Source organism: Asterias amurensis, chromosome 13 (genome assembly GCF_032118995.1).
Source record: "Asterias amurensis chromosome 13, ASM3211899v1".
In the NCBI taxonomy this organism is placed as follows: domain Eukaryota; kingdom Metazoa; phylum Echinodermata; class Asteroidea; order Forcipulatida; family Asteriidae; genus Asterias; species Asterias amurensis.
The window spans coordinates 920,322-937,952 of NC_092660.1; the positions used below are offsets into that span (position 1 = coordinate 920,322).

General features: G+C 38.1%; 1 protein-coding gene across 1 annotated transcript in view; it reads left to right on the forward strand.

The window, feature by feature from the left end:
• Positions 1-7,077: 7,077 nt before the first annotated feature.
• Positions 7,078-17,631, forward strand: part of LOC139945864 (uncharacterized) — an 85,783-nt gene continuing 75,229 nt past the window's right edge. The window contains exons 1-5 of the mRNA XM_071943362.1: positions 7,078-7,249; positions 12,850-13,182; positions 13,932-14,201; positions 14,882-15,157; positions 16,276-16,548. Coding sequence (XP_071799463.1) covers positions 7,171-7,249; positions 12,850-13,182; positions 13,932-14,201; positions 14,882-15,157; positions 16,276-16,548 — 1,231 coding nt within the window. The 5' untranslated portion in view covers positions 7,078-7,170. The remainder of the gene's footprint in view (positions 7,250-12,849; positions 13,183-13,931; positions 14,202-14,881; positions 15,158-16,275; positions 16,549-17,631) is intronic.

Here is a 17,631-nt window from a genome sequence, read left to right on the forward strand (position 1 = left end):
AGACCCAAAAATTGCTTCAAAACTATTTTTAGCCAGTTGATGTAAATGTGTAATAAGCTCTATTGATGATAAGACAGCATTATATTATGTGCAAGGAAAGGTTCAGGTGCCTATAAGTGTCGTTTAAAGACACGTCTGAAGAAACTCCAAAGTGACCCTTATGCAGTCTTATTTCTGGGGTCGGCATAACCATTTCTTCCTTGCTCTGGCATAACCCACATGGTCAACAGTTTTTTTGTTAGACCACTGGGTCTCTCGTATTACATGGTGTCTCCGACAACAAAGCTCACCTGATTGTATAGGTTAATTTTCGTAACCTATAGGTTGCACTATTTTTATGGGCAAATTTATTGCATTCTGACCACTAATTTGTTTAACAAAAATTTCATTACCAATATTGTTTCTTTCCTTAATAATAGGTGTTTACAAATTGTGATTTTTATGTGTATGTTTCTCTCCATCAAACTTAAAAGAGAAGCCGGAACAAGTTTACTCTTCGACAATCTTATGATTGAAAAAAATATATATATGAATTGGTTCACAATCGTCAATCTGTTGTACGGTACTATGATACATTTTCATTTCATTTCATTTCAAAGAACTTGAAACCTCGACAAACTGAATGGCAAAGCACGAATAAACTCAATATAGCTTTGCTGTTAAAAAGATCAAAATTTATTGTTGACATGCAGTGAAGTATGCAGGAAAAAACGTGGGTTCATTGGGGTTGATTTGTTCACATTGCATATTATGACTATTATTTCTTTGATGGATCAACACAATAATAGAATTTCTCTACCAAAAAATGTAGCTATTTATCTAGGTGGGGTTGGCGGTAACACCGTGTGAAAATCTCTTTGGAGTAGTTTTGGCTCTGAAAAGTACCGTTTCGATCAGCAGTATGCTGTGATCCGTCTTCAGAATCCATCTGAAGACGAGTATTGCAAAAGTTGTTGTACATTTTGTCAGAGTTCTGACGACTTCTTATAATTTCAAGACGCTTACAGAAAACAGTCGTGCCTTCAATATCCTCAGCTTTTAAACAGGGCTAAATGCCATCATCACAACTTGTGTTTCTCGACGCATGGACCATTTTGAGATTTTAGACAGTTCCTTATAAAGGCCATGACATTTTGGTTGACCATGGAGCAAGGGTTTGACAAAACACACTTCAGCTACTGCCCTTTCTACTGTTGATAAACAAACCCGAGCTAGTTGGAATGGAAGGCCGAGTGTTACACTCAACCGTGTTAACAGATGTTTTAATCAAATTCAAATTTTAAAAAAAATAAAATACCGCTCCCACGATCGGTTGCTTTGTTTTCAACAATTTCAATGCAGTGTTTTGAATATAATGTGTAACATTGTTGCAAACTGTGGCTATGGCATTTTTCGAATTTACTGCTTCGGCTTTGGATTCGGCTTCAGGCATCCATTCTCTCGTCTGAAACCCTGATCACGCACGGAAAGCACGCGCAATATTGTCAAAACAACCGCGGGGCCAAGCTAGCCTATAAGCCGGATCTCGAGCCGAAGCCGTGGTCGAAAGGGCCTATATCTGTTATTGCTTTGCATGTATGGATTTCATTGTCTCCCAACCTTGGATGGCAATATCGGGCTTTGTCGACAATAGAAAGGTAGCCCGACCATGGTACATGAACCAAAACGGCATATTGTCATACACACGAGTAGCCTCTGTGAGAAATTATCAAGTTGAGAAAATAGAATTAGCTGTTGCAAACAACTTACCAACCAAATGGACCGAGGGTATAAATGCAAAAAATAGGCCTGACGTTTCGACCCTAGCAGAGTCTTTCTCGAAGGCTAAATTATCAAGTTGTGATCCTTTTTTAGGCCGATCTCGATTTATGCCTATGGTCTTCAATGTCGGTCTTCAAATGTTATTTTCAAAATGTCGAGAGTATCACAAAATCGCACAGATTGTCCTAATCGTGGTTTTGTTTTGAACTGAAACTAAGTAAAACCGATAGTTAATTAACCAATCCCCTGTACGTTTGTTTAAGCAAACCCCTTAATGAATGACGTCATAATTACAACGCCCAATGTGTTCAACACTGAACCGGATGAGCGTTGCATTTCATACTGGCATTCCCTTTTCCAGTGGATGAGCACTTTGTCCCCCGATAGCCGTATAAGTAGTCAACCTTAAAGTAATTCACACACAGCAAAGAGGCGTTCAAAATGGAATGTTTGCTCAATTTTAAAACCATCAAATTGTAAAGACCTTTTCAATAACCATGAAGTGTAACCAGCTGTTCCAGATACATACACAAAAAGAAATACAATTCGGAGTAAGCCCATTTGTAAAAAATAAAAATAAAAATAAATGTTGCTTGTTTTATATAGACCTACAGATGAACATTGTGAAATACTTGGCAATAGTTCAATGTATAAACAGGATATGTAGATTAACACAGATTCGAAAAAAACATCATTGCATTGTGGGTTGTTTTTCATCGGTTTTGTAAACGAATGTTCATGTTTTCCAGAATGTAAACTCAATTAGTTAAGAAAGAGCCCTCCCATCTGAACCCATTCACTAAAATTCTCTCACACAAACTCCTCTCTGAACCCATCCACTAAACTTCCCTTCCACAACCTCCCATTTGAACCCATCCACTAAACTTTTCTTCCACAACCTCCCATCTGAACCCATCCACCAAAATTCTTTTCCACAACCTTCCATCTGAACCTCCCCTTAACTTATCTTCCACAACCTCGCATCTGAACCCATCCACTGAAGTTCTCTTCCACAACCTCCCATCTCAACCTACCATCCACTAAACTTCTTTTCCACAACCTCCCATCTCAACCTCCCCTAAACTTATCTTCCACAACCTCCCATCTGAACCCATCCACTAAACTTCTTTTCCACAACCTCCCATCTCAACCTCCCCTAAACTTCTCTTCCACAACCTCCCATCTCAACCTCCCCTAAACTTATCTTCCACAACCTCCCATCTGAACCCATCCACTAAACTTCTCTTCCACAACCTCCCATCTCAACCTACCATCCACTAAACTTCTCTTCCACAACCTCCCATCTGAACCCATCTACTAAACTTCTCTTCCACAACCTCCCATCTCAACCTACCATCCACTAAACTTCTCTTCCACAACCTCCCATCTGAACCCATCTACTAAACTTCTTTTCCACAACCTCCCATCTCAACCTCCCCTAAACTTATCTTCCACAACCTCCCATCTGAACCCATCCACTAAACTTCTCTTCCACAACCTCCCATCTCAACCTACCATCCACTAAACTTCTCTTCCACAACCTCCCATCTGAACCCATCCACTAAACTTCTCTTCCACAACCTCCCATCTCAACCTACCATCCACTAAACTTCTCTTCCACAACCTCCCATCTGAACCCATCTACTAAACTTCTCTTCCACAACCTCCCATCTCAACCTACCATCCACTAAACTTCTCTTCCACAACCTCCCATCTGAACCCATCTACTAAACTTCTTTTCCACAACCTCCCATCTCAACCTCCCCTAAACTTATCTTCCACAACCTCCCATCTGAACCCATCCACTGAAGTTCTCTTCCACAACCTCCCATCTCAACCTACCATCCACTAAACTTCTCTTCAACAACCTCCCATCTAAACCCATCCACTGAAGTTCTCTTCCAACCTCCCATCTCAACCTATACCATCCACCGAATCTCTCCCTTTACCCCCAATCTACACCCCCAGGATGACAATCCCCTCATAACCTCTCTCCCCTGCGAGACTCAAAAGATGTGCCCACTTTTGATGCACAACCTCCTATCGCATAGGCTGGCTATTCATGATCGTATCCTTTTCAAGCTGCTTCTTTATGTCTGTAAATGCTCCCAGGGTCTTGCTCCAAATTATTTTTCGGATCTGTTGTCCTCACCCCTGGCAGAGAAGGTCTGCGCTCCTCCTCTGATAAATCGCTTCTCTGTCAGCACAGGTCTTCTCGTTCTGCCGGCTCAAAGTCTTTTTCTCTGGCTGGGCCGAAGGAACGGAACAGACTACCTAAACTCGACAGGGAATCATCTTCTACTGCATGCAATTTTCAAGAAAAACCTCAAAACCTACTTTTCAGTCAGCCTCGTCATTAATCCTTTGTTGTTTTGTTTTTCTTGTTTCTTTGCATTGCTCTTGTTTAATTGTACAGCGCTTTGATCTTTGTTAAAGACGCTATATAAAATACTTATATTATTATTATTACTATTATTACCAGGCAGGATATTTACTGTAAGTATATTCTCACCACGAAATATTTGTGTGCCAAAAAAGTGCACTGCGTTTCACAATATAATGAAACACCAAATTTTGACCCCAGCACAGGCGTTGCCACCATAGCAAGGTCGTTTAAATAATCGCTTTTATAAAGTTTGCAAGGTGCCGCAGGAACCAAGCACTGAGTTTGACCATACACCACAATGGGTGTGGTATTTTATTGTTAGTATTTTCTGTTGTCGCTTAATGCCATGTTCAACCTGTTTACTAACAACAAAGGAAACCCAACCAACAATAACAAGACCCAGTTCTAAAGGATATGCTCAATACAAACAAACACAAATATAAACTGGGTGTGGTAACTTGTAGCAGGTGTTTTTTTTTTGTTTTTTGTTTTTAAACTCAGAAATGGTTGTGTTTCCGGTAACGAAACCAAGTTATTCCTTAAAGTCAAATACACAAATGATATGCCTCGTTTATCGTTTACTTTGCGAACTAACACTGTCGGCCATTTTTTCAAACATCTGTTTAATTTTGTTTTTTACCCATACACCGATGTGAGTTAGCACTGTACTCAGTACTTTCCCGAGTCCTGTGAAAAAATCATCACAGGCATGTTCCTCGAGTGGGATTCGAACCCACGACCCATGCAACTCTAGAGCAGTGTCTTTTTCCCCGATGCAAATTTAACATCTCTTATTTTTTTAATCCACACACTGGCGTGCCATGTTAATTCATGATGTTAAACGAAAACCATCCAAAGTGCGGATCATTGTACTCAACTTTTAAAACATTTTTATAACAATATGCATTTCTATATAGGATTTGAGGCATTTCATAACAAATGGTTTCAAACGTTTTTTATAGACCAACTCGCCCGATCAAAGGCAACGTGACCCTTTAAAGCCATTGGACCTTTTCGGTTAACAGTAATGTCCAAGGCCCACACTTTGTGTACCTTAACTTCTATATCAAATAACAAAACTGTGAAAATTTAGGCTCAATCGGTCACCGGAGTCGGGAGAAAATAACGGGAAAGCCCACCCTTAACCTTGTATCCGCGCGTTTCCCCGTGTCACGACATGTGTTTAAAATAAATCCGTAATTCTCGCTATCGAGAGTTGATATTGTTTTACTGTTTTCTCAAAAAGTAAAACATTTCATGGAATAATATTTCAAGAAAAGTCTTTCACCTCTACCTTCTGTAAACCCTGTAAGTTATTTGTAAATCTCTGAACTTTTTTTTTGTTTCTGTACCGAAAGGGTCCAACAGCTTTAAACTGACGTAATATACACCCTCATGGAGTCACTGGTGCAACGATTTGGTTCTTACCAAAAATCATTTTTGATTTGTTTTCATAAATCTTCTTTAACAATAACAGTGTTTCAAATGGAAATATATTTTTTTTGCGATTTGTTACAAAAATTAATATTTTGAAATCAATCCTGTATGCATTTGTACTTCGTGTGATACAAAGATTCTAGATCGAATGTGGGACATTTTAAAATGAAAGTAAAGTTACTCTAAACTGAACACATCGTCACTCTAAAAGCCTCTTTCTCGTTAAAATAAAATGCCAATCAAGGCAAGGCATGATTTTGTACGAGTAGATTATGTTTTCATTGATTACGTTATTAAGGAGAATGGACGAGAAAGTGTAGATTCGTGGATATACGTGCCGACGACGAGTATTTAGTGACGAATCTACACATTAGAGTCCATATTCTCTGACGTAAACTATTTCCCAAATCTGTGTATGACCTAAAAAGGACAAGGACACATGGTCACATTTATATCTATTTTGCAAAATGTAAAAAGCAAAGTACTCGCAACATTATCGAGGACTATGTTTTCGTTAAAATTATGTAATTTACTACAGTAATGTTTTTGTACAATGAATTATTGGCTCCCAACATGTTTTCAGCTTTGTTTTTTTACATCATGTTATTTTTGAAAAGGTATAGTAGTTTTCAAGTTGAACTATCACTTTAGCATGTGCTTAACTTTAGATTCGCACGAATCGAATCTACAGTGATACGTAAAAATAATATACACTTTCATCAATAGAGTGACGTCACAGAAATAGTTTAAACACATGCAATAATGCAGCCAAAGTTTTTTCCATCATGTTTAATTTGAAAAGATAGTTGTTTTCAAGTTGAACTTTCCCTTTAGTCTGTGCTCAACTTAAGATTTTAGTACGAATCTACATGCAGTAGTAGATTATATAGGATTCTAGGCATTGCATGGTGGGGTATCAATATATGTTTGGTTTGCGGTAACACCATGTGTGTATCTACTTGCCAGGTAGAGAGGTATCTACTTGCCAGTAGTAGATTCATAACAAAATAATATACACTTTCATCAATAGAGTGACGTCACAGAAATAGTTTCACAAAACACCATTCTGAGCGTGGTTTCTAATGAAACAGTCAATGAAAAAGTGGGGTCGGGGCATCTGATATGCCGTCCCCCAGTCTAAAAAGTGGGGGGGGGGGGGACATGTCCCTCCGTCCCTACCCATCGACGCCCTTGCTTTCGTCAATGGAGTGACGTCACAGAAATAGTTTAAATACAGGTAATATTGCAGCCACCCATGACAGAGAAAGGAATTTTGTATGAGCCAATGAAGCACTAACTGTACAAACAACTTGGCAATATCAGTTGTTGTTGTATGAAGGGCAAAATGAACTCTTCAAGGGTGTCGTGGTGGTGGTTCAGCTACCTTTTATAGCTAACCATTGATCCAGAACAACATGAAAATGAATAAAATTTACCAATCCTGGCTTTCGCGCAATAAGTGAATACGCCCAATCCGAAGCGGACAGGAGATTTCAGATTTCTCTGAGTTTCATATTCTTCTCAGCGCCAGGAAAATAAATATCGACGGAATATCGATTTCTTTTGGAAATATCATCGACGTGACAATGGGGAGATTTGTCTCACCCCTACTGGTCGCAGGTCTGTTTTTGCTGAGTGTATACTTCGACCAAGCCCACTGTGCATGTGAGTATAGTTAAGGAACTTCTCTATCAAGTATCACAATCAGTATAGGCGACAATTCTAAACAGAAATCTACAGCTGTAGGATATTTTACAAACTGACATGAATTTTTTTCTAAGCCCTCAAATATATGAACACCTTATAAGAGCCACTATGTTAAAACATATCTTTAGTCACAGCTTATTGGTTAAATGTTTAAAGAAACTATGTCCCCACGCATGTTTTTGAGCGATTGGTTATCGAATTAAAACGGAAGCTCAAACCAGACAAGCTAACTTGTTGTTATATTGCTTTTAAAATGATAAAATGATGATAATAATACTGACAATTTATATAGCGTCCATCCGTGGAACTTGCTTCTGGGCGCTTAACAATTAAACAAATAAATATTAACATCCAAACAGTTAAAATACTTTCAAAAATGTTACAGTTAAAATGTAATTTAGTCATTACACTAGCAAGAAATACGTTAAAACAGTTAGGATAAACACTTCACCAAAAAAGATTTGTTTTCCCTTTTTTACTTAATCGTTTATTATTATGATTGGTGCCAAGGCGACATTGATATTCAAAATTAGGATTTAAAACTGTGTTTGTATATTTCAAAGTAAGCGACAAATCTTGAAACTTATTTGAAGATTATGCTACGTAATGATAGTTTAACCGTGGTTTTGGAAGAGTAAAAATATGTCTATCCCTTTGCGTTTCACAAATCATATAAATTGTGTCACTTTTTAGGGCTAAAACCCCCTCCCCTAAAACTAATAGATTGTTTCACCCATTACTCAAAAACTACAGAACCTCAAAACAAGTAATATTCAAAAGGAAGCTTTCTATTATCATTATCTTCAAACTGTTGAAGTTTAATATAAATTTGTGAATATTGTGCAAAAAGTACTTAAACCCTTAAAAAAAACCGTCTTAAACAACCCGATAGTTGTTTAAAGTTTGTTGTTTAAAATAACCCCAGTTGTATAAAAACAGTTGTTCACAAAGTTGTTTAAAATGTTGAACAACTTAATGTTCAAACTTTAAACAACCCGGGTTGTTTAACAGATTAAACAACAGTTGTTCGTGTGTCCTGGTTAAACAGCGGTTGTTTAAAATTGTAAACAAGTTGTTCAATTTGTTTTTAACATACTGTGTAATATAATAAGTAAATAAACACATTAATATAGAAACAACAACACTTACTGGTTTTTTTTTTCAGGTTTTGTATGGGTGTTGGCATTCAGAGGCTGAAATGCATTGTATACTTTTAGTAAACACCCCCACAAGTTAAATTACCATAATAATTGACTTACTTGCTAAAGAGCATTTGAGAGCTGTTGAAACTTTATTACAACAACCCTCTTTATAAACGTTTTCTCTGTCGGTTTTCGGCAAAAGAGTAGCCAATTTAAATTCTGTGCATTCAAATTAAAGCTATTTTCCCTCTTCAGTTTCATATTGAGAACTCGGCTATTCAATTTTGTTTAGAGGTATTCAATTTCCTTTAGCCCACTCTGTCCAATTGAGCACATCGTCATTCTTGTTCATGACACGCAATCATTACTCAATTTAGTAAAGCTGGTTCGACTGGAGATTTTGCTGATTTAATTATTTTTAATTTCGTAAAGAGGCAATCAATTTCGGTAATTGAGAATTAAAAACAAATCGTACCTTCACTTTAAACCAGGCGAACCTTATTTTCTTTATTCATGTTTCCAGTAGACTTCACATTTTTTTTTTTATCTTTATTTTATTGTTTTGTTTTGGGGCCTTCATTTGTAGCGGGCTCAAATTTGCCAAGACCTTATATTGTATTGTGTTTGAATGTGGAATTTTTTTTAAATGTTTTCCTATGTTTGTATTGTTTGTATTTTTTCTTTTCCCACCATCTATCTGTTGACGTGCCAGACATCTTGGCATCATTGTAGTGCCACATGAACCATTATGTCTTTAAAATTCTTATTGCACAATTCCGGAAATGACTGCCCAAAATAAAATTGAATGACTAAACAATTGCCTCAAAAATCACCTGCGTGCGAAATGTGAATGCTGCTTTGTTGAATTGTTTGAACTAATATTTTGTGAAAACAAATCAAGCAACAGTTCATTTGACTGGTCCTAAAAGGAAACTGAATAAACCTTTTTTCAGCGGTAAAAAAAATTAGATTAATATTTTGATTGCGTAAATCGATTTTAGCATTGGTGATAAAATAGGGGGAGGGTGGGCTTCGATGGTTAATAGACTTTAGAGGTACGATTTATATTACAGTGTTCTCTGCCATTTTGGTCCCGGTGTGAAGTTTATAACCAAAAAGCAAAAGGATTAAAGCAAATTATTACTTTTCGAATCTTTCTTCAGTCAGTTGGCAAAAAAGTTGCTGGGTTTTTTTGTTTGATGTTTTTCCTACTTCAATTGTGTCACCGGTAACCTATTAAATGCACTGGACACTATTGGTAATTGTCAAAAACCAGTCTCCTCACTTGGTGTTTCCCATCATAAGCTTACAATAACAAACCTGTGAAAATTTGGGCTCAATGGTCATCGAAGTTGCGAGGAAATGATGAAGAAAGCACACCCTTGTTGGACGAATTTGTGTGCTTTCAGATAGGAATAAAAGACTTCTAGCTAAAAGTCTTTTATTATTTTAGTGAGAAATTACCTCTTTCTCAAAAACTGCGTTATTTCAGAGGGTATCGTTTCCCAAAATGTTTTACACTACCAACAGCTCTCAATGCTCGATACCAAGTCAGTTTTTAAATTAATGGTTGCTTTGAGTAATTACCAAACAGGTACCTTCCCCTATAATAGTCTTAAAAGTATCACAGATTGGTTTGGTGCTGTCCTATTAAAAAAACACACAAAAATCGACGCCGTGGAGCTGCATCATGTACATTTTTTGTACGTGTATATAGCGACAAATTACTTTAAATGCAACGGACACCTTTGGTAAAAGACCAGTATTCTCACTAGGTGTATCACAACATGCAGACAATAACAAACCCATGAACAGAATTGGACTCAATTAGTCATCGAAAATCCAAGAGAATAATGAAAGAAAAACACCTTTGTTCCACAAATTAATTTGTGTGCTTCCAGATGCTCAGCTGAAGTAATTTCTATTATTTGACTGATAAATTACTTCTTTCTCGTTATTTCACAGGGATCCGTTTCTCACAGTGTTTTTAATTATCAACAGCTCCCCATTGCTCATTATACCAAGTCACTCTTTATGCAAAAAATATATTTTGAGTAATTATGATACTAGCTTTTTCAATAAATTACCGCCAAAGCGAAACGGGGTCACCTGTTTACCTGGTCACATATACTTGACTCTCACAAACTCCACGTTTAACCCTTGAATTTAATGGCATGTAGAAAGCACACACCCTCTCTGTCAATAATGCCCATTTTATGGTTGAGAAAAAGCTCTTTCACATATTGGATGAACGAATAGATTCAATGGTTGGGTAAAAAAAAAAATACAACGTAGAGTCTAGTCCGAGGTCAACTAGGCTTAAGGTGAATTGAATACTGTTGTGTAGGCTATACTGCTGCCCCATTGGAGGAAGTAAAATGTTTCATGGTCTGCCTATAACACGAGCTGCTGAGCTATAATCTAGGTGTAGCTGTACCTAGCGAGGATCAGCAGATTATGATAACCAATATCATTGGAAGCGAAGTTTCATGGCGAAACAATGCACTGCCCCCCCCCCCCCATTGTGAAGCAATGTTTTTATTAAGGAATATACCTTTGGTGTCTGGAACCATTTTGATTGTTTAAAGACATTGGACACTAAAAATGAGTAATTGTCAATGATCAGTCTTCTCATCTCAACATAATATGCATAAAATAACAAACCTGGGAAAATTTGAGCTCAATCGGTCATCGACATTGCGAGATAATGAAAGAAAAATCACCCTTGTCACACGAAGTTGTGTGCTTTCAGATGCTTGATTTTGAGACCTCAAGTTCTAAATCTGAGGTCTCGAAACCAAATTCGTGGAAAATTACTTCATTCTCGAAAAGTACTCCACTTCAGAGGGAGCCGTTTCTCACATTGTTTTATACAAACCTCTCCCAAACACCAAGTGAGGTTGTATGCTTATTATTATTTTGAGTAATATTACCAATTTTGTTGAGAATATTGGAGTTTATCGCTCAGTGCGTTTTTATTAAACAAATTCGATGTCAGGCAATAAGAACTCGAGTTCATCGATATCAAACTTCTACAGGTTTGCTAGTTTTTATGGTGTATTACATAAAGTGCTTACACTTCCAGAAACTGTTTTATTAGCAGATGTTAAATTTGCATCGGGGATAAAGAATATTAATTTCTTTTGGTTTTTACCCATATACACCGATGTGTGTATAAGCACTGTATACTCAGTACTTCCCCGAGTCCTGTGAAAAAAATCACAGGCATTTTTACTCGGGTGGGATTCGAACCCACGACCTTTGCAATTCTAGAGCAGTGTCTAGTTGGTATGACACTGCTCTAGAATTGCAAAGGTCGTGGGTTCGAATCCCACCCGAGTAAAAATGCCTGTGATTTTTTTCACAGGACTCGGGGAAGTACTGAGTATACAGTGCTACACACATCGGTGTATATGGGTAAAAACCAAAAATTAATATGTTTTATTAGCAATAACCGATTTTGTAAAGTTACTTTCGAATACCAAAACAAATTAATTTTGTCACTGCCAGACAGACAAACAACAACATTTGATCCCAAATAATCTAAACATGTTAGTTTAATCGTTTCATTTAAAGGCGAGAAATAATTATTCATGGCAAGCGGGAATACGAACATTTCCCGCTTGCCATGAATAATAGATCATGCACACCCCCACACGGTGCACGCAATTTCAACAAGCGTTCGGTTGACTGACGATCAAGTCTACGTTTCCAAAAGCGCCTTGTTAATATACGTCACCGGGGGGCGGGCTTCTTGTAAATAAACTAAAACTTCATCAATATTTCACATGATGCTCCCCAGTTTGTTAGGGAGTTTTAGGATAATAAATAGAGAAAAATTAAGTGATCCGGGTTGAGTACTGGATGGAAGTTTACCCGGCTGTTCGAATCTATAATATTAATAATAAGGCGTGAACGAGACTTGTGGGTGACTGTATACATGGAGGTAGAAGTAGAACTAGTAGAATTTAGATTTAGAAGAATATGCTCATCCATTTGTTTGTGCTGCAAGGGCCGCCGGGCGCTGCAAGTGCAACTGCATGCTGAGCGTCGTGATGAAGACCACCCAAGTAATTTCCATTTGTTTACTTCTTGAATGAGTTTAATGGAGTATACTACTTCTTGAGGAAAATTATTTTAGCATTTAAAAACGTATATATAACTGGTCATGCATTTTACATGCTAAAACTGTGTGACATTATTTTACTCAATTCTCAAAAACTACAGCACCTCAGTAAGTATTATTTTCAGCAAGCTTTCTATACTACATATTATGTGTATCATTATCTTCAAACTGTGTTAGTTCATGAAGGAAGACATTGATTGTGTTTTGTAATACCAAAAAGTACCCAAACCCTTTAAATGCAAAAACCAAAACCATCAGTCACTTATTGTTGTCATTCCTTTGTATTACAGCATATGTACCATCATGCCCTCCAGCAGAGGCAACTATGACCCACGCTGATGGCACAGGCATCATCGAGGTCTCAACAACCAGTGCCACTGCCCTAGTATCTTATTCCCTTTCATATTCTGGTTCATTTGAAGCAGAAGTCACACAATGCTATCCAGGCGAAAGCCCAAACTATCCATGTCCTGCAAACAATCGATTTCCTATCACGTTTCCTTTGACTGGCGGTGGTGCTGGCGATCCACCCCCAAAAGTGATCAAAGTGTCCTATGAGGTCTGGATTACTACCGACCCATTTGTGAGAAGTGCTCCATGCGAGTTTTATGTGAGAGTTTTAGGTAAGTTGATGCCTTTCGTTTAAACTTCTCAACTTAATGTGGATGATTCGTTATCAAATAACTAAGGCTACAGTATAGAGATGGATGTACTGAACCAAAGGCTAGAATTTAAAATGAGACTAACCAAGAAATAGGTAGATTTTAAAGAAAAAAACAAACAATAATGGTGTTTAATAGAAGGAAATGAAGAAGAAAAGTGTTCGCAAGAGGAATGCATTCGATTCTGTCCCCCATATTGCAAACTGTGTACAAACTTCTTCTGATAGCGCCCTCTTTTGAATCAACCTCCCCCAGCTCATTTTAATTTCCCATATGGGGGACAGAATCTTCGGGGACGGATTTCCCAGGGACATCATCCGACACGATGTATCAAAACATGCTGTTTCGTGAAGCTAAGGGTGGAATAATTTATTGACATTCAACTGTTTGTGAATGATCTTCATTGTATATCAGGTTAAGGTACAGATGTTGCAACTTGTATTAGGACCAAGAATCTACACTAAATTATGAACTTGTCAACTTGTCAAAAATGTGCACAAAAGGATGGTACACATGTGTATGCGCCTCCGAACAATGCCCAACAATGCCCGATTTCTGCCTTTTTCGGGAGTCCATGTGCACCTTTTAACACACAAAATGGAGACTTGCCTGTAATTGCACTGCGCATTGTGAAAACATCATTGGAGCTTTGCATGTGTTTGTAATTTTTGTTATTTAAAATTTTGCACTTTGTCTATTACAATCAACAGATACAGGCAATCCTGTAATAACATGTCCTGCCGATATTGTGATGCCGGGTGATGAGCAAGACTTCACCATGAAGACTGTCAGTTGGACTACACCAGTCCCAACAGATAATTCCAATGCTGCTATTACCTTAACATCTAGCATCGACCCCATGACTTCACTAACTTACACTTCACCCGCCATGTTTCCCGTTGGTGTGCATTCTATCACCTACACTGCAGAGGACCAATCAGGGAACGTTAATGACTGCACTTTCACTGTGACTATCACAGGTGAGTAGGTTTTCAGTTGGTTTGAACACCATTGGTTCTGTTAGGACTAGAGTCGTAGTCACGACTATTATATCATTAGTCGAGTTGTGACTACCGTTTTTCAGCTACTCGGTTAATCGTAGGCCGGGACTACTGACAAATATAGTCATGACTACCTGTTTGGTGAATCAATTGTGTCACGCATGACTATTCATGACAACATAATTTACTAAAGAAACCCAATCAGACATCAGTGACACAATCTTTCAATCTTTTCAAATAAATGAACACAACAAAATCTCAAACAAATATTATCATCAGGTGATCCCGTTTTCTTGAGAACAAAGAAAAAGGGTCTTTTTAATGCTTTTTTAAAATGCTTCTCTGGAGGATTGCCTGGCAGTATGAACTTTAGAACCAGTGAGCTTTCAGATGGAAATATTTCTTTGGAGGATTGGTACCAGTTATGAATTTAGAATCAGTGAGCTTTCAGATTGACACTATAACAATTCTTTAGATGTTAAATTTGCATCAGGGATAAAGAATAGTCTTTTTGGCTTTACCAATCTACATATATATGTATGTTAGCACTGTATACTCAGTACTTTTTCAAGTTCTATCGTGTTACTGTTATGTGAAAAAACTCACATAACATTGTATTTTTGTTCTCTTCCCCCCCTCCCCTCCCCTCGTTTCTACAGATGCTGTGGCTCCTGAGTTCCTGGACTGTCCCACTGCTGTAATCACAAGGTGTACAACGCCCAACCAAGCCACTGCTTCTGTTTCCTACTTCTTCCCCAATGCCACAGACAACAGCGGAGACCCGCCACTTGTGGAATGCTTCTATTTCGGGGGTTCGGATCCTCTTAACAATTTAGGAGAAATGGTTCCAATAGGAACTCATGATATCCTGTGTGCTGCCGCTGATGCAGCCGGAAATGTGAACCTTACATGCGAGTTCATGATCACTGTTCTAGGTATGCTCAGAAATTGCTTTTGGTTTCAGGGTCGTTTCGTGTGGAATCACCCAATAAGCCTTTTTGAGATATGGCGGACACAATGCTACAACACTATGAGATTTGGGTAAATTTGTGCGTATTGACCATAGAAATAGAACGTGTGTTATTCAGTAAAGTGTGCAATTTATTAGGCGAGGCGGCGTTTACACGTTAACCTATTGACCATCAATGTTCATGGTGAGCGTGGTATCAGTTGCCTCGTGTGATGCGTGTATCATGTCCACCATACCTCAAAAAGGCTTATGGGTTAAGCCCTACCCTCTTCTAGTTTCTATGTTTTTGAACATGGACAATAAAAATAAATATATCTATCTATCTTCAAATTTGCTAAAATATGATTTATTTGGTAATTTTGGCTGAACAAGCTCACTTTTTGCAATTTTAGCTCCATTTGATAACAGTTTTGCATTACGGCACACTCTTTCTTGTTGATTTTGGTCAAATTGCGTGCGATGGCCGATATTCCAATGACCATAAATCAATAATCACTGGGTAAGGTTTGAAATTGCATTTTGGGGGATGATTTGACACGGAATGACCCTTCATCTTTAAAGGAACATTACAGAATTGGTTTTTGCTAGAAAAACAGTTGCGGCAGTGTAAGCACTTCATGTAATCTTGAATGCTAAATCATGAATCGTTGTGATTGGTGCCCAGCTAGTATTAGCACTTAGGAAAGATTGGTGAAGCATTTATCTGCTGAGATTTTCTCAAAATAATTTGGAGCAAGCAAAAACTTAATGCACAATGCATTGTGAAGTATTGAAAACTGCATGGTTATCAAAGTGTTTGCCATTTTGTTTGATATTGTTTTAGCGGTAGCTAAATCCCGGTTCATACTTCCTTGAATGCGAATGCGATATGAATGTTGACGTCACATATTTGCAAAAAATAATTCGCAGCGGTTGAGTCGTGCTCAACTCTCTGGTGAATATCGTTTCGAAAACAGAGTTGGAAGTAGGAAGTATGAACCGGGCTTTAGATTGTTTTTCTGGGGAAGAAGTTAACACAAAATTCAGGCAGTGCTTAGTGAGATTTTAATTGAAAATGAATGTTGGCTTGTTTTGTTTTTACAGATAAAGAGGATCCTAACATTACATGTTCAAGCAACGTCACACGGGGCACAGATTGGCGACAGAATTTTACAACATTTGTCTTTTCCGAGCCGTATGGAATGACTGAGAACTCCATGGATTATAGTATCACCATTGATGTAGGAGATGGCAATGTGTATGCAATCAATGACACGTATCAATTTCAGCTAAGAGACACCCCTCATCAAGTACAGTATATCATCACTGACAGCTCCGGAAATAATGACACATGCGACATATTCATTACTGTTGTGGGTATGTAAACACTACCAGAAAGACTCTTCTAATAAAAGTAATAATAGTATTTGGTTTTTATATAGCGCTTTTAAGCGTACACCATGTCTGAAAGCGCTTCCAACATTATTACCCTGATCACTGGGCCATTTCATTCCTTAAACCATCTCAGCTCCCTGGGGAGTATACACCCTGTGCTACAAATATGCACTACTCGGCTAAACCAATCACTTAAACCATCTCTGCCCACACATGTGCCCATTTACCCCTGGGTGGAGAGAAGCAATTATAGACAGTAAAGTGTCTTGCTCAGGGACACAAGTGTCACGACCGGGATTCGAACCCACACTCTGCTGAACAGAAACACCAGAGCTTGAGTTTGATGCTCTTATCCGCTTGGCCACGACACCCAGGCTCTTCTAGGGTCGAAACATCAGGCCATTAACTAAACAAAACTAAGTAAACAACCAAGTGAATTAAATTCTGTTTGGGAAGAAGTGTTGGTGCTGAGAAGAATCAGAGTTGAGATGGCTTAGAGTCTTGCCATTTCAAACTGTGCACTCAACTTGTATGCAGATAGTGCCACAGCACCTTGTAAACTGTTACATGGTCCTAAATGAGTTTAATGGGTATCATAATTCAAAAACCTTATTAACATACCTGACTTATGTTCCCAAAACTTGTCTGGCAAGTTACGGAGACCGTGCCTTTTCCAGCTGCGCACCGCGTCTCTGGGATTCCTTGCCAGACGAGCTGAGGGACACACCTGATCTGTCAACATTCAAACGCAACATCAAGACTCGTATGTTCAATTTGTCAGCTTGCTAGCAACCGGTGCCTTTGAATGGTTCTATTCCAAAAACTGTGCGCCTTATAAATTGAATGTTGTTATAATATTACATAACCGGGAATAAAGCACTAAAACCTATTACTATTCGTCTGATTGGTATTATTTTTGTATCCCCCACAAATTAAGACAAATTTTTGAGACGGATTTTTGAGGACTTTGGACTGGTAAAAAGAGTACCACAGAGTAGATTTTTAGATTTCGGGAGACTTCTCAATTCTGGAAAGAACTGTCCTGCTTTTTAACTACTTAACGGG